This window comes from Magnolia sinica, chromosome 18, assembly GCF_029962835.1.
Source record: "Magnolia sinica isolate HGM2019 chromosome 18, MsV1, whole genome shotgun sequence".
NCBI lineage: Eukaryota > Viridiplantae > Streptophyta > Magnoliopsida > Magnoliales > Magnoliaceae > Magnolia > Magnolia sinica.
In genome coordinates, this window is record NC_080590.1 from 64,710,517 (window position 1) to 64,734,590 (window position 24,074).

General features: G+C 39.6%; 1 protein-coding gene across 2 annotated transcripts in view; it reads left to right on the forward strand.

Annotated features, from left to right (window-relative positions):
- Positions 1-12,918, forward strand: part of LOC131233970 (probable RNA helicase SDE3) — a 29,111-nt gene extending 16,193 nt beyond the window's left edge. For both annotated transcript variants that reach the window (XM_058230885.1, XM_058230884.1), the window contains exon 5: positions 12,486-12,918. In XM_058230885.1, the coding sequence (XP_058086868.1) occupies positions 12,486-12,734 (249 nt within the window). In that variant the 3' untranslated portion in view covers positions 12,735-12,918. The remainder of the gene's footprint in view (positions 1-12,485) is intronic.
- Positions 12,919-24,074: the final 11,156 nt, after the last annotated feature.

Sequence of the window (24,074 nt, forward strand, 5' to 3'; positions counted from 1 at the left end):
GTGAAGGCCCAGGCGCATGTGCGTTGGTGGTGTCCCGCATATGTGTGGGGCCCACGAATCAGAAAACGGCCAGCTTGGCCCTGGTTGGCCAGGGGTGGACCACAAAACTCCCAAGTTTCGCGACAATTTGACAATCGGTCTGTGTGCGGTGCTCTGCCGAAGTTTCAGCCCTCCTGCAGAGCTAGATTCCAGAAATCTGTTGTAGAAAAGAAACGTCTGCAAAATATTGATGGATTCGCAGGGAGGATGGCTGTAGGAGGAGAAATATGGAAGGTAGAAGGTGGGAGCGAATCAAGATGAGTGTGGCTTCACACCACGGTAGTCAGCCCTTCAAGGAAGGGAGGGTTTCACACCCAATTGGATTTCCACAACTCAAAAACTCATAGAAGCAGAAAAAAAATGCAGAAATTTTATTAATCTTCAATGAGAAAAAAAGACTATAAGGGGTGCTTATTTATAATAAAACCCTATACCCTAAAACTCGCGCCATGTGCGTAACCTATTACTTGAATACGAAATAAAAAATAATAATAATAACTAATCGATGCAATCTATAATGTCCATGATATTCCTAATAACAATAATAAGCAAAACTCAAAGTACTAGATTAATTAAAATAGTGGACCACAATCATGAGAACCCATGGTGGGATTCATATGACTATCGGGTCCACTCCAACGAGCCAAAACGCAGTCCTCTAACTAGGAGGCCCCTCCCTGGACGTCGTCATCGATCTAGATCGATGGTGGGGCCCTCCTTGCGTACGTGCGTAGGGGGGCGTGCGTGTGCGCGTGATGTCCTCATCACTCCCCTCTTCTGTGATCCAAATTTAGAGCCACCTCACTTGTCACAAACACCCGTCCCTCATGCATTTTGCCAACAGCTCCTCAAAATCTAAAAGTTTTTGAGTCTGCTTTTTCTTCATTAGCCTTTAATGCTTGTATGTCTTATTGCAGATAAGACGGAGTTGTGATTCTCCTGGACAAGAACCATGGTCAAGGTCTTACGTGGCATGATTGAAATTCTCCTCCCTAGTGAAAGGGATAAGAGGCTTCTGATCCTGACTCCCACCTGCGCCGGCACCATCCCCGTCGCCATCACCATCATCGTTACTGTCATTAGAGTCATCATCACCCTTATCGTTGTCATCACCATCGCTGGACCCATCCCCCGCATCACTCTCTGACTCAGTCTCGGTGTCAGACAATGTCTCCCCGCCACGTGTCCACCGTGATAGTGACTGCCGTGGGCTACCCTCTGGACCCCTCGTCAATGGTTCGAATGCCTCATCAGGAGACCTCTGCTGCTCCACATGTGTGTCAACATCAATCCCTTGTGTCTCTGGTCGCCCATCCGAGGTATCGAAGCCATCTAACCTAACCTATTGGTAAACTGAGTCATCCTCTTTATCCTCAGCATATGCATGTTGTCCAACCATCATCAGGTCTAGTGTGTCTTCCTGCACTTTTCTTCTTCCTTCCATGTGGAGCAACCTCTCTCGTAACTTCATATTGTAGTTACAATACACTAGCTTCTAAAGCCTCTCATACCCTAGTCTATTACGCTTATTTGTGTAGATGAGGGAGAATGTACTCCAATTCCTTTCACAGGGTGACGAGGACACCGTCTGTGCAAGCACACAGACAACTAGTTGCTATAAAACCTCGCAGTCAGTCTCGTACATGGACCACTATTTGCCTGTGTATCATAAAATTCTTTCATTAGTTTTAGATTTTCCAAAATAATATGAAATTTAAGTTTACTGTAGTTACATGCCATTATTCCTTGACTTCACCGCAGGGGGGCACCCAGACATTCTAACCGTGTCGCGGAATCTAACAATTTGTTGATGGCGTATAACAATTAGGGTAAGTTTGGAATGGTTGAGATAAAGATAAGGAGAATATAAATGCGGAACATATTTACCTCACTACTGAAGGTGTCTTTCCCTATATAGTTGGAGAATAAGTGATTGTACACCTCACGTACAACCTTCTTCAATGAATTGTCTTCATAGAGATTCCGGCTGTAGTGGTATCTGGGATTTAGGAAATACGCTGAAAACCAACATCTACACATCAGTACAGCCATCGTTTATTATTGCATATAAAAAAATAATAATTCATGTAAGTACTTATCGGCCTGATGTACTGGGTGAGAAAGTATCCTTTCCCAATGGTCATCTATTATTGCATGCACCCACTTATGTGTTAGGAGCTTTAGCCTTGATGGCCTCTTTCATCAGCTGTATGGATGGATACAACGACCCCATCGACGGATTTGTCTCATTGTCCACCATCTTCAACACCATATAAATGGGCTCTAAAATGCCCACTACACTACGCACGCAATCCCAGAATGTATTTCTCAGCTCCAGCTCCTTGATTCTCCAGGTTACTTTCTTCACCCTCCTTTTCCATTCTTCATAATCATGAGGCGAAAAGCTCTCATAACCCTTATTTGTGTTTAAAGAGGCTACTTAAGGCGATATAATTTGTAGCCAACCGCGTCGCCCCGGGGCGCACTATATCCCCACCACACCTCTCGCGCATCGCAGCTAATAACTAGGTGTGGTTGTATATAAAGTTTGTGATGAGTCGTGCATTAGTAATTACGGTCTTCACCGACGGCCTATCCTCGATCGCCTCCAGCATGAGATCGATGCGATGAGATACGCAGGAGGTCCAATGTATATGATACTTATTTTGAATATCCTTCCCCGCCTTGACAAATGCACTCCCATTGTCCGCAACAAACTGCACAATATTTCTCCTCCCAACATCTTACATGACATTGTGCATTAATTTGTAAATGTAGTTAGAATATTTAATCTTATTACTTGCATATACAGACTTTAGGAACACCGCTCATCCCCTGCAATAGACCATAAAATTTATGACCGACATCTTCGTCGGTCCAGTCCAACCGTCACACATGACGGTGCAGTCGTAAATCTTCCATGATAGCTTATACGAATCCACGTATGTCTTCATCTCTGCATATTCATCATCCAAATACTTACCAATGATCTCAAACGGCGCGGGCGGCTGCACACTCTCATCCCCACGCTGCACTTCACTTATCATATTCTTAAAGTGCGGGCTTGTTACGGCATTCACGGGGATTTGATCATAGATACAAAATTTCGCTATAAACTTTCCGACTCTCTTCCTCACATCTCCTCTACTAAACATGTCCTTTATTTTCTTTTGTGTCCCACATGCATCTTTGTACATCCTTGGATCTAAAGGTAAGATCCGGCACCCTCATGCTACTACTCCTGCCCATGCCTCATAATACTCCCCACCTACTACCCTCCCCTCCCCCACCAATAACACTCCCACCTGCTCCACTACCCCCTGCCACCCTCCCCCCTGCTCTACTCCCCCCACCACGATCATGGATAAACCCCTCAAATCTAGGCCTACTCGTGTCCCACCTCCTCTCCTGATCCCTCTCCCATTGATCCCGTATGGACTCTTGAACTGCGCGTCTATATTCGGGATCATTATCGTCATCGAGATCCACTACATATTTATCACCTTCATATGGTGATCGCCCCAACTCCTCCCTAATCTCTCTCTCTCTCTCTCTCTCTCTCTCTCTCTCTCTCTCTCTCTCTCTCTCTCTCCCCCTTACATGTTGTTCATCTTTTGTCTTCACATTTTTTTTCAATATGGCCATCATCTCTTCTCGCACATCCTGTGGGCACTTAGGGCAATCAACAACATTACGATATCCTCCCGCTAAATGCTCATTCAAGTGGGTTATCCTCCACTCCTCGATACATGGCCACATAAATTACAAATACTCCCAAATCGATTATCGAGAGTGGGCCGGCCGTACCGCCACCCTATATCAGGTTGTCTCCCTCCTCTTCCTCCCGACATATTTTATCTGTAAAAGAATATTATGTTAATACTTGTTAGGGCCCACCTTGGTGCATGTGCTGTATATCCATGCCACCCATCCAGTTTTTCATATTATTTTAAGGAATGGTCCTAAAAATGAAAATGATCCAAATCTCAGGTGCAACACACAGTAGGGATTTCCAGCATTAGATACTTCCTAGGGCCCACAAAAGTTAGGGCCTCTTTGGATGCCTGTAAGTTGGGTAAGTGGGAAGTGACTTACAGGGAAGTCACTTACAGGTGGTGTTTGGGGGAGAAACTGCACCTGTAAGTCACTTACAGGCAAATCTACTAAAAAACTGCAAGGGGATGGGGGTGAGAAGTCACTTCCCTGTAAGTGACTTACAGGTAAGTCACTTACAACTTAAAATAACTTGCAGGCATCCAAACAGGCCCTTATGGATGGCATGGAAAATAGATGGATGGTGTAAAATTACTAGGAAACCATCCAATGTGATGATATAATCCTTTAACAAACTTTAGATCAAATAAGATTATCAATTAGGGACGTTTGAATAGGTCCAAGAAGTAGAAAATTCACAAATAGAATTCCAGATTTTTACAAATAAACTAGATGGAAGAAAGAAGTAAGAAGAATATTAGAATGATCAACCAAAGAATGAAAGTAGGAGTAGGAGGAAGGGGAAGGTCTCACATCCAGCTGTGGAAAAGCTTTGTAGTTTTATTCTTTTATCCAAAAAATCAACCATAATGTTTAGGGCTTAACTCCCTTTAAACAAAACTTACAAATAAAAGGAAAATACCAAAATACCCCTAGTTAGATTAGAAATAACCTAAACATGAAATTAACAAAAATAGAAATTTCTTAAGATTAGAATTTTCTGAAAATCAGGAAATTTACTAAAATAAAAAAATTTTAAATACAAATTTATGCAATAGGAAATTAACTAAAATAAAAAAAATTTAAATAGAAATTTCTAAAAATAGAGATTTCTGCAATAAGAAATTAACATAAGACTAACAACCTAAAAAAATTCTGTAAAAAGCTTCTCTTGATCTTCAATCTCATCCTATCTATAGTGATGCTCAACGATAAACTTTAAACGGTTAGATGTCCTCATCAATTCCCCTCGGCCGCGAAGAACTCGACTCCAACGTTATAAAACTCGTGCTGCTCCAACAAATCTGGATATAACCTTTGCAACTCCTCTTCTGTCAACCACGTGCAATCAGATGAAGGATGATTCTTCCACCGGACTAAATAACGCTGAAAACCACCATCACGAGTAGAAACAATATGCTCATCCATAATCTCTTCAATCTTTTCTCTTTTTTCAGGTATAGTCAGAATAGGTGGTGTTGGTTGAGAAGAAAATTCAGATAACGGCCATTTAGTAAAAGATGAATTAGGAACAATGGGATGGCTCGAACAAGGCATTAGGTCCTCCACATTGAATGTGGAATTGATTCCCATGTGAGGAGGAATGTCTACCATATATGCATTAGACCTGATCTTTTTCAGGATTTTAAATGGTCCAACACTTCGTGCTTGTTACTTTTTAACGGCACCTTGTGGGAACTGCTTTGGCCTCATTCTAACCATTGCATAGTCTCCTTCATTAAATTCTTGAAGTCTACCATGCAGATTTGCTGAAAGTTTATATTGTTCATTACTTGTATTTATCCATTTTCTAATTTTTGCATGCAATTCATGAATGTTTTGTGAAAATGCATCGATTGACTCCGAAGTACATTGGGTGACTGCCATGGGTATTAGATCTATTGGCATTCTAGGCTTGTAACCACTAACAATTTCAAATGGACTCATACCTATAGACCTATTGACTGAACTGTTATAAGCAAACTTTGTTACAAGTAAAACTAAATCCCACTTTTTGATGTTTTCACCCACCAGATAATATAACAAGTTTCCGAGACTACGATTAACAACTTCCGTTTGGCCATCTGTTTGAAGATGATATGCAGTTGAAAACCGGAGTTTGTACCCATCTTATGCCATAATGTCTTCCAAAAATAACTAGTGAATTTGACATCTCAATCAGACACCATGGTCTTGGGTAAACCATGTAATCGCGCTATCTCGTCAAAGAAGATTTTTACAACATGTGACACATTTGTTCTTAGAACAAGGAAGAAAATGGGCCATTTTGGAGAAACGGTCCACAACTTCAAAAATGGAATCATGCCTTTTAATCGTCTTGGGTAGCCCAAGCACGAAATCCATACTAATGTCTTGCCACGGCGCATGTGGCATTGGCAATGGCGTGTGCAATCCAGTATTTTGTTTCCTTTGTTTTGCCAGTTGACATGTACTACACTGCCCCAAAATTTTGGCGACATCTCGCTTGAGACTTGGCCAATAGAATCTATCTTCTATGAGGGCGATGGTCTTATCTCGACCTAAATATCCAGCTATGCCTCCAAAATGAAGCTCCCAAACTAGGAAATCCCGAAGGGAGGTACGGGGAATACAAAGTTGATCTCCTCAGAAAAGGAAACCGTTCTTTAGCACAAATTCTTCGAAAGTAGGTTGATCATCTAAGAGTGACACATAGATATCCCCAAAATCTGGACACAGAGTATTCATCTTTTAGTTGCCCAAATTCAACACCTTCTACACTCAAAGAATTGAGCACCGCCACTCTTCTGCTAAGGGCATCAACAGGTTTGTTATTGGTTTCGGCCTTGTGTTTCAAAACAAATGAATATTCCTAAAGAAACGCTACCCATTTCGCATGCCTCGGGTTGAGTTTCCTTTGGGAATTCAAATATCTTAAGGCCTCATGATCCGAATACAAGATAAATTCTTGTGGTAAGAGGTAATGACGCCAATGGTGCAGGGACTAAACAACCACGTAGAACTCTTTGTCATAGGTGGAGTATCGTTGTTTGGCTTGATTCAACTTCTCATTGAAATAGGCAACTGGCTGTCCTTCTTGACTCAACACTCCTATATCCTACACTTGAAGCATCACATGCTACTTCAAAGACTTTGGAAAAGTCTGGAAGACGCATTACGGGAGCCTCGATTATCTTGCCCTCAATCTCTTTAAAAGCCCTTGTTGCGGCTTTGGTCCACATGAACTCTCCTTTCTTGATGCAATCTGTAATAGGAGCCATGATGCTACCGAATCCATGAATGAACCGCTGATAAAATGTGGCTAGGCCGTGAAAGCCACATCATGAATGTTCCACGGTTCGGGCCAATCAACTATGGCCTTGACCTTTTCTGAGTTTGCTCGCATTCCTACAAACAACACTATGAACCCTAAGAAAATGACCTTGTTTGATAAAAACGAACATTTCCTCGGGTTATCATATAATCTCTCCGTCCTAATAATACTGCAGACCTGTCTCAAGTGGTTGAGATGAAGCTCTTTAGTGGTACTGTATATCAAGATATCGTCAAAATAACCACTATGAACTTTCCCATAAAAGGTCTCAAAACCTGGGTCATCATGTGCATGAATGTACTAGTTGCATTGGTCAAACCAAATGGCATAACCAACCACTCATACAATTCATCCTTCGTCTTGAAGGCAGTCTTCCACTCGTCTCCTAGGCGTATGCGAATTTGATGATAATCACTCTTGAGATCTATCTTGGAGAAGATTTTGGACTTGGGGATTATGTCAAGCATGTCATCAAGTATTGGTATGGGAAACCTATACTTGACGGTGATTTTATTAATGGTCCTGCTATCCACACACATCCGCCACATACCATCTTTCTTTAGAGTTAAAAGCGCGAGTACAAGACACGAACTCATATTCTCCTAAACAAAACCCTTGCACAACAATTCATATACCTGCCTCTTCAATTCTGCATGCTTGGAAGAATTCATCCTATAATGAGAAAGGTTTGATAACGCACCCTGGGACAAGATTTATGGCATGTTGGATGTCCCGCATTGATGGTAGCTCATCTGGTAAATCACTAGGAATATATCACTATACTTCGCTAAGATCGTAGCTACCTCAGGGGTAAACTCTACTGGTACCTCAGGTGTAACTTCTATTGGCACAAGGGCGTACACCATCGAATCATCCTTGGTCTCATTCTGAAACTCTTTTGCTTTTATAATATGTAGAGACTTAGGATTGGATTTCCTCACTTCCTTTGACTCACTCATTCTTCCATCTTTGCCTTGGTCCTTGGCGCTCTTGGGTGGCTCTGGGTGTATCTTAATTTTCTAGCCCTTATGCATGAATGTACATACATTAGAGCGACCATAAATTGTAACATCCCGATCGAACAACCACGGCCTCCCTAGAATGATTTGGCCAACATCCATAGGCAACACATCACACCGCAACATGTCTTTGTATAAACCGATTTGAACAGGAATGAGACATTGTTGGGACACGGGCATAGATGATGTATCCACCCATGAGACCTTGTATGGTTCAGGGTGTGCGACGGGCTTTAGTCCCAAGTGAGTGACGGTGCTAGTTGAGACTATGTTGACACAACCACCACTATCTATGATGACTTTGCAGTTCTTGTCACCACTCTTGATGTATGTGTAGAAGATAATGTTCCTGCGCCAATCATCACACTTCTTTGCTTGCACTAGGGCACATCTGACTATTGCTAGTTGTGTAGTGTCATACTCATCTCCATCACAATCGTTAGCATCCGAATCAGGGTGATATTCTTCCACTTCACAATCACCCCCATCTCCCACATCCTTGTGGGACTCCTCTATGAATAATGCTTTTCCTTTATTCATCTCCTTGCAATTGTAAGCATAATGCCCTCTACCACCACAGTCAAAACATTTGACTTGACTCACATCACTCGGGTTTGTTCCTAGGATTCCTTTTCCTTTGTCATCCTTAGGTTGAGGTCGGGTGACAATCTTCGCCTTTGGTTGACTCAATACATTGCACCTCACTCCCTGAAAACCCGGCCTAAAGTTTGAATCGAAGCGTCTTGTGGTGGTTGATTTCAAATAAGGCTCTAAGTCCTTTACCACTTGATATGCATGATCCAAATCATTGATCTCTCGAGTCACAAGTTTCCTTTGAAGTTCTAGACAAAGGCCCACCTTGAAACGAGCCAAAGTCACTGTGCGGTCCTCTTCGACGTTACACCGCATCATGTATTCTTCAAATCTGGCGATGTAATCCGCGATGGGCATAGATCCTTGGTGTAAAGTTTGCCACTGATTTAGGAGCTTTTGGCGATATGACAAGGGAAGATATTTTTCCCTTAAAAGCTCTTTCATGTCAATCCAATGTGCTATTGGATTACCCCCAGCCCTAGCGATCCTACACTCAGTGTTGGTCCAAAATAATTTCGCTTCGCCCACAAGTTTCATCTTAGCAAGTTGCATTTGTCGGTCCTCAGACATTTGGTACCACTCAAAGTAGTGATCCATGTCTGCCAACCAATCAAGGAAGACTTTGGTGTCAAGTCGCCCATCAAAACTTGGAGCCTTCACTTTAACACTTCGCATAACCTAAACATCGGGATCATAGAGATCTTGAAATTCCCCAATAGGTTGTGGTTCACGTGCCCAACCACAGCCAACCACTCGACGACGAACTCCATGACCTCTACCACGGTTTCTTCCCTGGTCCTCAATTACATCCTCAACATTGGAGTGCAGGTCATCTCCATGATTGGAGTTTTCCTGAAGAGATAGCTCTATTCTATCCATACGGATAAAATAGTAAGTTGTGTCGCAAACTCTTTGTTATGTGCCTTGATGGTGGCCAAACGATTGTTGGTGCTCTCGTTCATCTCAGAAAGTTGTTCCATGTTCATGACTGGGTGAAGACCAAAACCTTTACCAGTGCGAGTGGGCATAAACTATGGGTTTCCTCAACAAGACGCTAGCAGACTCAATAAGGAAATAATTACCCTAACTCAAGAATGATGAATGGACTTTACTAAACTTGACACTTTCTAAATCTATACTTTCCGAAAGTCGGAATTTCTAAATTTGAAAATTTTCTAAATTTGGAAAGTTTCTAAAAATAGTAAATTTCGAAATTGGAAATTGCCAAACCTGGAGACTACTAAATCTGGAATTAAAATCCTAAATGTGGAAATTTTCCAAATTTGGAAACTTACTGAAAAAGGAAAGTCTCTAAATTAGGAAACTTTCTAAATCTGGAAAAACCCTAAAATTGGACACAAATCATGCATGCTAAATCTATGAGATGATTGAATGATGGAAAATCAAACTAAGTGACCCTATGCAAGATCCAAAGCTCTGATGCCAAAAATATGATGTAGGATAGCATGATCTACCCTAAATGTGTTAAAATTTAAGATAAAACACAAAATAAACAATCAATTTTCAGCGTGGTTATTCATCATAAATAAGAATTATCTGAAAGAAAATTCATTAATGATCATGGTCATCCATTACAATCATGTAGTACTAAAGATTCAAATATGAAAAGTGGATCCTATGAAAAATAGAATTTTCATGTCTCACGAGGGTCAATTCAACCATCCAACATGATGATCTAATCCTTTAACAAATTGTTAGATCAAATATGATTATCAGTTGGGGACGTTTGAATAGATCCAAGAAGTATGAAATTCACAAATAGAATTTCATATTTTTGCAAATAAACTAGATGGAAGAAAGAAGAAGATTTGAATGATTAACCAGAGAGAAAGTAGAAGAATGAGTTGAGGGATGAAGAGGAAGGTCTCACACCCGGTAGTGGAAAAGCTCCGTAGCTTTATTTTTTTCTCCAAAAAGTTAACCACAATGTTTAGGGCTTAAGTCCCTAAACTTGCAAATAAAAGAAAAATACCAAAATACCCCTAGTTAGATTAGAAACAACCTAAACAGGAAACTAACAAGAGTCTTAGTTTAGAAACAACCTAAGTAGGAAACTAACAAAAATAGAAAATTCTTAAGATTAGAGTTTTCTGAAAATCAAGAAATTAACTAAAATAGAAATTTGTATAAATAAAAATATCTAAAAATAGCAATTTTTGAAAATAAAATTTCTAAAAATAAAAATTTCTGCAATAGGAAATTAACATAAAACTAACAAAAAAAAAAAAAAAAAAGTCTACAACAAGCTTCTCTTGATCTTCAATCTCATCCTATCCATAGTGATGCTTGTGGGGCCTGCTTCCGTCAACGATAAAATTTAAACATTTGGATGTCCTCATTAGATACTTTCCAATGTTGTGGAGAACATCCAACTCAATGACACCTTTTATTTCTTTCCTTCAGAGAAAAGTATTGGTAAAGATGTGTGATAAGTTGTCACGAAGAACCCAAAGAAGCATTATTCCAAAGGTCTAGGGGAAGAGTGATTTCCTGGGCTATGGGAGTAGAGCTGTCTTCATGGGTTGTAACTGTGAGGATTTAATGGGGTCTTGTGGTGTTGAATCTAAAATGTCAGGGGTGGATGATTCCTCACCATCATTTCCTGAATTTGTTCTAACCTTGTTTTTCCTTTTTGTTTGGAAGTAATTAATTGCTTTGCTATCATTGAAGGAAAAAAGATGTAGTGCATTGTTGGTCTGATGGTACATTGTTGTAATGTTCTTTTGAAATGATGGATACAAGCAAGGAAATGTCATCCGTGATGCTCCTTCAACATGAATAGGAAAGAATTCCTCATCTATTCTCTAAGAAGATGACAAGTCTCTATAAGCTCCTAGAAGAAGTTTGAGAGAAATGATAGATGAACTGAAGGAAAAGCTTCAATGGAAGATTCTATTGATGAGTCTTTGAATCTTTTGATGGATCAATGACTGGATTGACCAAAGAATTGCCTGATGGATTGACAGTTAAATCAAGAAGATGAATACTGCAGAAGGATCAGGAGACTACTGTCAGGACTAAGGGATCAATGGTCAGATCAAGTGTTATAAATTCATGGAGCATGCCCCAACAATCTAAACTGATGATTTAAGGTCTTAGGGTGAGATGGGGACCATGGCAATAACTAAGTCCACAATGAGAAGAAAAAGTGACTATGCACATTATCATGCGCTCTGGTGATGGGTCAATCTAATAGGTGGGCCTCACCATCAATTGCCACCAAACTTAATGGTGACATGTCACCATCAAAAGGCAGCCCGCATGGAACTACATAGAGATTCAAACTCAAGGATAAGGGATTGATGGAGTCTAGGAGCAGGCCCCATAATCGAACTGATCAGTGAAGTGTATGCCACAAGCTGTCTGATCAATCAGTGGGTGGCCCACATAACCATGTGGATGGTTTCATTTATATTTTTGAATGGCTGATTATCTCATATATTTTGTAGTTTTTATAAGAAAAAATAGAAATTGGTCTGGATAGAAAGCCCATTTACTTGTATTGTAGCCTTCACAAAATTGGTCCAGTTGACTACTAGTAGGCTTGCACAAAGTTGGTCCGGTTTACTAGTAGCCTTCACAAAATTCGTCCGGATTGAGAGCCCATTGAGTTAAGAGGCTTTCAAACGAGCCCGAGGTCATGCAATTCTGACATTATTCATTTATTCTATGTATGGTTGTGACAGGATTTAGGGGATATTTTAGTCATTGTTTATATTCTATTAAAAGAGATGGTTAGGGTTAACACGCAGATGGATATTGACGTTCTTGCTCATGTTTGGCAGGATCTGTATTGGGATAAGCTCTTACGTCATTGTTCAGACAATGACTCTTATCTGGGATGTCCACTCCCTCCACCAGAAAACCGCGATGATCCGGACACAGGCTTGGGCTATGAGGGTGATTTCAATGGACAAGATAATACCAACCCTTCATTCTCTAGTGAAGTAGAATGGGGCGATGGATCCTGCAATGCTGAAGACATTCCCAAACCCATTACGGATGAAGCTGAATGGTCCGATGGTTGGTCCTAATTTATTCTGATTCGACATTGCTGAGTGAATGTTTACAGGCATGTTTTTGGACCTTATCATTTTCTTGTTTAGGCTACAACGGTTTTCGTAAACATCACAAAAGTGAAGAATGGTTACACATGAAAATTGTGGGTCAAGAAAAGAAAAAAGAAAAAGAACGACTGGTTGATTTTTGCAAAACTGACATACCATGTTGGAAGGATTCGAATGCCCTGTGCTGGTCATGGAATTCCATGTTGTGGGCACCATAACTCTATAGCATATGTTACTCATGTAGGATCATCAGTACCATTGATTTGGCGGGCCTTGTTGGGATGGGTTTTCTGCCTATAATGCATGGTTCTAAAACTCGCTGACTCGATTCTAAATCTCGGCTGAGTCAACTCAACTCAGCAAATTTTCAAGATGAGTCTGTAAGAAACTTGTTCCCGAGCCTGACTCAGTCCAGACTAGACAAGACTCATTGGCTTGACAACTCGGCTGAATCAATACAACTCAGTGTGACTCAGCTCGAATCACCCACCCTGTGATGTGGTGGTAAAATGCAAAATGTCATCTGCAAAAATCTAACCCATGACCTCATTGCTAGAAATCCAAAGCTCATACCAGTGATCTACAAGCTTCAGTTGTGTTTTGTATTAGCCATTTATTATTTAATATAAATATAGGTTCTAATGATTTAAAATATTCATTATCAATTCAGATATAATTCATTTATTTATATTATATAATAAGTCTTTGAGTTGACCCAACCCAATTGGACTTGAGTCGAGTTTCTGGGGTTTTGAACTATGCTACAGTGAAAGTGATCATATCATGGTTACTATTCAATCAGTGGCCATAAATAGGAACAGTTCACTGGAAAGATGAGCAGCAGAGACAGTTCACATCTAACTGGAAAAATGCTAACTGTTCAATCAGTGTCCTATGGCTGCGACTTTTGGTCGATAGCTCATCCCATCCATGGCCCAAATGATCAATGGTCCTGTTTGCCATGTATGATTTCCATGTTTGCAATGAGGATGGAGCTGCTTAGACTTCTATAATGCTGGTCATGGTACTATTTCTCTGATCTGTCTACATGGTTGTCTCTTTGAATGGTTTTAGCTGTGCTTCCTAGGTAAATAGACATGGCTGATCTCTAAACCAGTTCTATGATCCCCTGCTTGACGGAGTGTTTGGATGTTCTATAAAATGAAATTACAATCGAAAACTTCAAAAATGGGTTTTTAAAGTTTATCCATTGTCAAAAATCTGGTAAACAGAGGGGAGTTATTTCACACTCTGGTTGCATATGATGCCTGATACAGAGACGCTCAAAATTTATATGCGTAGCATATATTAACTGAAATCAAACCACCTAAATAGTGGAAACCTTACAATCTGAAAATCAGATTTGTTGAATTGTGAACGCTTGTTTGCTGAAATAGAGTTGTTGGATATTTGTCATTACAATCGTCCAATAAATACCCCACCTTTCTGACAGTTTATATAATCAAAATAAGTATCACCTTTGGTTTATGATGCGTCTAAATTGTGATCCATGATTATTCCAGTTGTATTTTGAACCTCTTTTATGACACAATGTATAATTTATCAGTCTGTGTATCTTCCATCTCACTCTGCTAGAGTATCAAAGTTTTCCTAACAGAAGGTGCATACCATTGTACTTTTAGGGCCTGTTTGTTCCACCAATTAGCACCGTAATATAAAGAAAATGTGCAATTATTACAAATTACTCCCAACTACATCTGCATCTGTGTTGATTCTCATATTTGGTTTATCGACATTAAAATCGTAACGATGACATTTTACGTTAAAGCATGTCAAATCATTACTCAAATCGTAATGATACCATGAAAAAGTGCAATGATTACAAATTTCTTTACTCATCTCCCAAATACATTTGTACTTAATGATTCCCATGTTTGATTTGGTAATAGTAAAATCGTAATGATGAGACTTTTTTTATATGTTATTGAAGTTACTAGCGAAATAAATAAACTCTTCTTATGAGTAAGGTGGCAATGCCAAGCCAAAAAAACAAAAAACAAAAGAAAATCCATTAACTTGGACACGTAATTTAGATTAGTTTAGAATTGTAATTCCCAAAAGCATTTAATTGGGGGATTGATTGGAACCTGATTTGAGGGAATGAAATGCCTGTCAGACATCTTGGTCACTCATCAGGTAGGATTGCACTGTAAACATAAGTTGAAAGTTAGGGTCGCAAATTCATCAATTGAGCTACAAGTACATTGAATTTGGACCGTTTGACTTCTTTTTTACTACTCATCAGGTGAGCTACAAGTATATTGAATTTCAACTATTTGACTTCTTTCTAATATCCATTTTCCTCGTACAAGTTTGACTTGCTTCACCAATGAGCTGGCTCCATCTTTGGTCCAAAGCATGTTCATGGTGTATCCTACCAGATGAATGGCCCAAATCTATGACAAGCGTATCATGGGAATGGATCTCTAAAATGTGTTCTTCCACCCCCACAGGAGGGGCACTCATTGAATCATGACCCCTTCACAATTCTACAGTATGTTTTGTAGGGAGGTGGTTTGTTAGAATACATTCCAGCATATTGCAATGGGATAATACTTTAGCCATTGGATTGGGCCTTTTTTTATGACCCAAATATTTATATCATGGGCCTCACCGAACGTGGGAACTTAAAAATAAACATAAAAAATCACTTTGGATTGAAATAGTTCAACCCCTTGATCATCCAAAGGATTGACATTTCAATATAAGAGTATTTATTCCATAAACAGATTGATGATGACCCCCAGATCTAAAGGTTAAAAGCACACCTTCTACATGGGCATCACATGTTCAACCCTGGTAGACAATGCAATATCAAAGCCGTCCAGTGGGTGGGTCTTAACTGTTAAGATGTTCTTACTGGTGCCCTCATCAAGTGTGGATGAATACCTTAAACTAAGAAATTGTTTGGGTTCAAGCCCCTACTTCAATGCTAGGCAAGGTCGTTTCGACATTGACATCTCAGTTTCACTCCAGCTTGCCGATTGAAAAGGGGAGAGAGAGAGAGAGAGAGAGAGAGAGAGAGAGAGAGAGAGAGAGAGGGAGATTGTTTCGAGAAACTATCAAGATTTCTCACCCAAAAGAGCAATTTTTTATTATTATTATTTTTTTTCATGTATTGTTTACCAAACAAGTTTCTTCAAGCATAAGCAGCTTTCAAGAAGCAATGTCTAGTGAGCCTTAAGAGATTTGCAATCGATTTTGGATGTTACCTTACCTACATCATTAGGCAAACTAATGTGAAGAAAAGATGTTCAAAATGCAAATGTAGAAAGTTTGTGCAAGATCTAAGATGTTCAAAATGCAAGTGTAAAAAGTTAGTGCAAGATCTAAGTTGTTCAACATGTGTTCCCTGTCATATCCCATAATCAAGATCATACATTATTGGCTATACTAATAGATTTGTTCTTAGGTACATAGAGAATCCGTTTCACACGCATGCTAAAACGTTGCACTTTTGTAATGATTTGGAGCATTCCTAGATGGAACCCACTTTTAAGATGCTTAGCTGAAGGATTTATCAAGCGTACTCATTATTAAATCTCAGGTGTTAACTAACACTAGTTTAACTAAATTATTATGAAGAGAATGGAGTAAAACGGAAAGAGGAGAGGGCTGCCACACAGAATGACACTTGCCTATAACTTGGGCTATGGGACCCTATAACTTTATTATTAACCAATGAAAGCATGTGCTGTGTACGTGTCATATGTGAGGCTCCAAGTCACTTTGGAGATTCTCCTATGTCTAATGATGATCTTACCTTATGAATCACTTTGGAGATCCTCCTACACAAAAAGGTGATCTTTTTTTCTTTTTTCTTTTTTTTTTAATTATTATTATTTACTCCTGCATCTGGTTTACACGTGCATCTACGAGTTTATTGGTCCACGTCAAGAGTTACGGTGGATTCTTGTAGCAGGAGACATGCATATAAGCCCATACTCTATGAGGGCTGCTGTTCTGTCCCTGTTGTATCTACTGCATCCGTTTCGTTGCTCATTTAGGGCATGAACCCAAACACTTGCAAGATTCAAAACTCAAATGCGCCGCAGCACTGTGGATTGAATTCCCACCATTGGAACCTTGTCGGGGCTAAAAAAAGGTTTTGAATCAAGCTGATATTCATGTTTTTCATTCATCCAGGTGGTGATGTGTGGACTCTGGAGGGAGGATTTTCCAGGGGATGGGAGATCGACTCGCTTTTTCATGAGTTACCTCTCTCAAGGCCTTTCGTTTGGGGATAAGAGGGTGTTATATTTTAATAGATTCACCACTAACCAATTATTTCAATCCTACAATCAATTAGACCCTGTAGAAAACACTTTAGATTGAGAATCTGAATATCCTTAACCCCAAAATTACCCTTGAGTTTGTATTCTAGAGATTTCGAGTAAAGGACTGCGGTTACAGAGATGGAAGGTGTTAGGCACTCACTCTGTCCATACAGATGTTCGAGCTTTACTTCACAAGATCTGACTAATTTATGAGAAATAATGTTAGTTCTCACATGCAGAAGATGTAATGTAATGCAATGACAACAATAATTGATCGATCCGAATTTATGATGGCCATAATATGATTATAACGACAAGCTGTAGAACATCCATTTGAAATGATCGAGTGCTGAGTGCAAAATATGTAAAAATAAGATGAATGGGATGCTCGATGTTGTGTTGATGCTTATTATAAAACAACGACTAACTGGCTAAGGTTTCTGATGGGTAGGCTCCGATTATATCAGCAAGTTATAGACCATATGACCATGGGTTAGATACGAGAAAATGATAAAATGTGATGTGTATAACAAAATGATGGCTAATTGGCTAAGGTTTCTAGTGGGACTAATCGACAAGTGGCTCAGATTCGAACTTAGGTAGCTCAGGAGGCTTAGGTTCTACCTAGGTTAGGCTAGACCAGGGCTGGGCTCTCTCTCCTGGTCTAGCCTCTCTCTCTCTCTCTCTCTCTCTCTCTCTCTCTCACACACACACACACACTCTTACTCTCCTTGGTGGAGGGATGGAAGGGGACTCCTTATGTGAGTAGGGGTGGTTGAAAATGGGAGTGGATCAAGATCTACTAAATGTAGTGGGGGTGCTCCCTCTGAATTCTTGATGCTTGAAATGAGAAGGGGAGGGGGCTATTTGTAGCCTCTGAACCCGGTTTTCTAGTAATTGTTGGTAATCCTATGGGCAAAAGGTGGTTGAAGGGCTACGATTAGAGATTGCCACGTGGCATCATCTCATATGTTGAATGATGTGGTAAATGGGTAATTTTGGGTAAAGAGATGGGGATCGAAGTAAATACACCTCAACCACACACTTAGGGTGTGGAAAAGGAAAATCCCACATGTTTGAGGGACGCCACCCCAAAGATAGGGAGTGCCACGTGACCGGCGGCAAGATGGCTACTATCAGTCCCAACTTAGACTCCCTGCTTTAACAGGCAACCTCCTCTAAGCATATGGAGGCTCTGCTATGAAGGTTGTTATTTTGATATTTTGCATAGTACTCCGATTGGGATTAGTTTTGGGCTTTGGTTCAGGCTTGGTTTTGGACTTAGCTATGTGAGTTGACTAGGTTGTTGGACTGGGTAGGTTGATCGGGTGAGTTGACTCGTTGAGCTAACTCAAGGCTCTAGGGTTTTGGGTTCGTCTACAGATGCCCCCCTCTTTGGTAAAGGTTGTGTGTAACCGAATGCAAAGCAAGTGGAAACCCCACCTTTACTAGTCAGTCATGAATTGCGGTATGGATTTATTGTTTGCATTTGTATTTGTGTCAACTGGTTTCTTGGAAATAGATAACTCGCACATATCGTGAGGGTTTGAGGAAAATGTTGCGATTGTCCCTGTGCGGGCTGCCAATTGCAACCCATTCACTCCTGATCGGTACTAACATCAGAAAGGTATAATAGAGCCCATGCACTTTCTATGGTCTTATTAGGATACTGACCTGTACTGTAATGTCTGTTGCTTCTTAGATCACCCCAGGAGTACTTGTTTTGTTTTATCATCAAAGTGGTTAGCTACCATGCGCTCTCTACGAGCTTATGAAGAACTCACTATGCCGACTTAGACTCGATCAAATTCTGCAAGCATCCATGCGTAGGTATGTGCGAGTGACCTTTTTCCATATATCTTCTAATTTTGACACTTAGGTTACAATTTGTCTTTTTCGCCGTTTGGATGATTTCTACTAACGAGTCTTGGCCGATTATATTTTCTTAGCATTAACATTTCATACGATGAAGCTGACACCGAAGTTCAGTCTGATTGTACTTTGATGTGCATTTGGATCCGATAATCTCTAGGGAAACTGCTAGATATCGGATCTTATTTTATTTTGCACCGACTCCCACCTAGAGATATAAAAGATCTCTTAGTGCCTCAGAAGTCTGACGCTTTACTTTGAAAATATTTTATGATTTTAAAGTCATCCCACTCTGGGGAGTGATACTCCATGTTGGGTTTTTATTGCAGGATGGTTTTAAAATGGGTCTAGCTTACTAGTTGTATCTATTGGGGATGCCCATGAGATTTCAAATAAGTTGGTTTTTATTGAAAATATGTAAGGGGCTAGTGCACATGATGGTTGCAATCTGAATTGACGTGGCTAGGGATTATGAACTTTTAGGATTTTATACTTTATTGCTTGGATTTTGGTTGTCGCAATCAAGACTGATATCTGTTGGGGATGGTTTATTTAGTGCAAGTCTGATTAGAGGTTGTGATCGAGAATCTAAATCACTAGAGACAATTGATCGGTTCCATCGTCTCACAGGGTAATCAATCTTGATTTTATTTTTTATTTTTAGCTAATCTGGATTGCTGGTTGTGATCAACTCTGGCTTTTATAATGGATGGTGCAGGTTTGTTCGTCGTTGGCAATTAGGATTCCGATTTGCGACTAATCAGGTCCGTCGTCCCATTGGTTTGCGATTAAGATTTGGATCCATGATCAATTCCGTTGTCCCGCTAGTTTGCAGTCAAGATTCCGATCCATGATCAATCGGATTCGTCGTCCCTCTAGTTTGTTGTCAAGATTTCGATCTATGATCGATCAGATTTGTCGTCCCACAGGTTGCTCTTGGGGGATTTGAAAATGTTTTTGTATTTTTAAAAGATGATCCTATCCATCAGATTGCGAGGTGACAATCACGATTGATGTCGGTCTTTATTGGAAATATTTTAAGACTTTTGAAATGATCCGGTCCATCAGATCGCAAATCGACAGTCACGATCGATGACAGTTTTTATTAGGATATTTTTTACGATTTTGAAGATGATCCAGTCCATCGAATCATAAATTAACGGTCGAGATCGATGCTGATTTTTATTAGGGTATTTTTAAAGATTTAAAAAGGTGATCCAGTCCATCAGATCGTGAATTGACGGTTGCGATCGATGCTAATTTTTATTGAAAATATTTGGAGATTTTGAATGATGATCTAGTACATTGGATCGTGAATTGATGGTTGCAATCGATGCTGGTTTTATTAGGATATCTTTTAGAAATGATCCAGTCCATCGATCGCAAATCGACAATCGCAATCTATGCCGATTTTTATTAGGGTATTTTAAAAAAAATAAAATGATCCAGTCCTTCGGATTGCGAATCGATAGTCGTAATCGATGTCGATTTTTATTAGGAATGTTTTTGAGATTTTGAAAGATGATATGTACTATCAGATCACGAATCGACGATCGCGATCAATGTCGATTTTTATTGGGAATATATTTTGAAAATTTTAAAATTAATCCAGTCCATTGGATTCGGAGTTAATGGTCACAATCGATGCTGGTTTTTATTGGAAATATTTTTTACATTTTGAAAGATGATCTGGTCCATCGGATCACAAATCGACAGTTGCAATTGATGCTAGTTTTTATTGGAAATATATTTTAATTTTTTTGAAAATTATCCAATCCATCGGATTACGAATCAACGGTAACAATCGTTGATGGTTTTTTATTGGGAATATATTTTGAAAATTTTGAAAATGATCCAGTCCATCACATTGCAAATCGACAATTATGATTGATGCTGGTTTTTGTGGGGATATTTTGAAGATTTTGAAGATGATCAGTCCATCAGATCATGAATCGATGGTCGCGATGGATATTGGTTTTTATTGGGATGTTTTTTAGAAATGATCCGGTCCATCGGATTGCAAACCAACGGTAATGATAGATGTCGGTTTTTATTGTAATATTTTTTGGAAATGATCTTATCCATCGGATCGTGAATCAATGGTCGCAATCGATGCTAGTTTTTTTGAAAATATTTTGAAATTTGAAAATGAATGGGATTTTCTCTCCTCCACATCACCTTTCTAATTTCTCTTAAGTTATTGAATTTTAGATTAACATTCAAAATTTCCCACCATTTTCATCATTTACTCTCCTTCTCTCTTCCATCACTTCATTATAGATAGTCCATGCAAGATTCTTTACAAGAAGTCTTCCTAAGGTTCCTCTCTTACCAAGGAGAGAGAGCTTGGCCAAGTCACTTCATCAAAAGGAGGGCTAGTGGCAAGCTGGCTATTGTCGATCCCCCCTTTACCCTATCGTTTCTTCCAGGTGCCAGGTAATAGGGTGTGGCTTCCTCTTCTATATATTCCATGTCGTGGTGGCCCTTCCAGCATGCCTCATTCTCATAATTTCTTCATTTCCTTTCTCTCATTTCTCCCTTTCAAGCTCTCTTTCTTTCCTTCTTTTCCCTCATTCTTTTGGCTCCAAGTTGAGGTTTTTTCTGAAGGTTGGACAGCAAGGGTAGTGCCCTAGGGTAAGTATGAACGTAAGGCCCATTCATGCTTTTCCTTTCTTCCATTCATCCCTTCTTTCTATATATTTTCTCATGTTTTCTTTCTTCACTCCCATAGGTGTTTCTTTGAAGTTTTGAGTGTGGTGCAGTGGTGGACAATAAGAAATTTTTAAGGTTCAAGTGGTGCATTGAGTTGCACTTTCAAGACTTTCTATTCTTTCTTCTTCTTCTTCTTCTTTTTTTTCTCTTTTTCTACTTTTATTTGCTCTCATCTTTCCACATGTACAAATAATTCTCCTTTCATGTACATCAAGCTACATGTAAGGGGTGCTTCTTTTTTTTTTGGGGAGCTTTTGTGTTATGTAAAGAATGGCTCCAAAATGATTCCTTGGGCCTCATGTGTATTTAGGTGGACCCAAGTTCCATTTTGGTTCTCCTTTTTATGCTCTTTTTTATGCTTCCATGCTTTTCTTATCTTTTCTTTTTACAAATGATTGGGCCCATTGAAATAAGAATGGACTACATCAGATCTTCCTCCCTCAAGATTCTCCATGATGGCCTAAATGTCCTTTGGGAACCCTATGGACAAGAGAATGATCCATACTAAATTTAGACTTTTATGTTCAAGTGGGCTTGAGATTCCATTGTGGGCCCAAGTGAAGCAAGTAAGCCATCCTCCCTTAGAGCCTCTTGGCTTTGCTTACTCCTTTTATGTTCTTTGGCCACACGTTTCTTGGGCTAGGATAGCTAAACCCTTTTGCCTTATTTGGTGGGCCTTAAATAGCTTTTGTGGCCCATGTCAATGTTAGTCAAGGGCTTAGGGCCCAAGTTCTTTTCATGGGTTCACTTTGGGAGGATCGTTCACTTGGTCATTTCTTACGACCCTTGATTTGGAGATCTCGAGTCCATTTGTACATGTAAGTGTGCTATTTTGTCATTCTTGTTTGTAGAGGGACCCTAACTAGTCCATAGGAAACCATTTGCAAGTTTGGGAAATGAGACATCCTTTTATGGGCTCATGACACAGGGATGGACATGATGAGGTCGAGCATCATCTTCCTCAACGATAACTACTCTGAATCCACGGAGTTTCTCTGGACTCCTCACAGAGATTCCTTGAATCCGCGAGGGAAGAAAATAGAAAATAATTTCTAATAATTCTGAAAATAAATTGATTGATAATTGTTTAATATGTATGTGTCCCTTTTACACCAATAATAAAGAAAAAATTAAGCTAAAATTCGTAATTACCAAAAATAGCAAAATTCTAACTCTAATAAAAATCATAATTCTAGTAAAACTCTTCTAAATCCTAATTTCTAAAAATAAAAATTCTAAATAAACTTTTGCTAGAAGAGTCCTAGCATGATTAAAAGTTATTTTTTAAAAAAGAAAATCTAAAACTCTAAAAATAAAGAAATATTACAAATATCAAAATTACTAAAAATAATAATTTTTCCTTAAATTTTTATTTTTGAGTTGAAAGCACACATTTTCTAAAGAAACGGACAGACGCGACCCTCGTTGTGGGTCGGTTCACCTCGGATGGCTCGTTGTAGTAAAGATTGATAAGGTGTGCCCTCATAACGAAACCCGGATCAAAAGTTGTGGCCACTTTATGGTTCACCTTCTTTTGGTCCAACCATGCTAGGAATGTATCTATGCCACATTCTACATCAGACCCCTCCACTTGGAAAAAACTCATCCTCGAGTTACTCAAGGGACTTCACTCATGGTACTCAAATAATTTCTGGCGTCGATGTTTATCATCCTTTTTCATTATACTTTGTATTAAGCTCTTGAGCTGACATAATATATGTACTCATGCTCTCCTTTACTTGACTAGTATGGATCAGTTCCTTCACTTGTGCCTGCAAGATGTCGCATTCTTTCTAATAATGTAGGCAATTAGGCAGACTTGCTCCTGAGACAAGATCAATGTGGTTTTGTATATCTCATATTAGAGGCAATTCCTTAGGGAGTTCAATGAGCACAATCACATTGAACTCCTGTAACATTGGTTTCAAATCCTTCGGGATGTTCACTGGCTCCATATATTTTTCATTTTCAATTAATGCATCTACATCTCCCGTCTCCTTAGATTGTTTAACAAAATCGTGTTCGATTATGAGAGGTCGTACCTTCACTTTAGAAGTCTTGGGTTGGTTCTTCGTTTCCATAGGGGCCACATGTCTGCCACTGATGAATCTTGTAACACATCGCAACTCCGTTTTGACGAGGTCTCTCTCTCCGATAAATAATGAGATTTCTCTGCATAACCCCTTACTGATTGGCTATTCTGTCAAGAATTTTGGTTTTTTTGGAATAATACTTGATCGTAATCTCGATTGAGGAATCGCATGCGCAACAACTGCTTCATCTGCGATCATGTGTAGATTGGCGCCTTCATCTATCTCGTCCGCTCGAGTTAAAGTTGTTCCTACCAAACCAAAGCTCCACCCTTCAACTTATAAGCCACAAGTTTAACTTTTTTCTCTTCCACGATGTCCATGTAGTCGAAGAA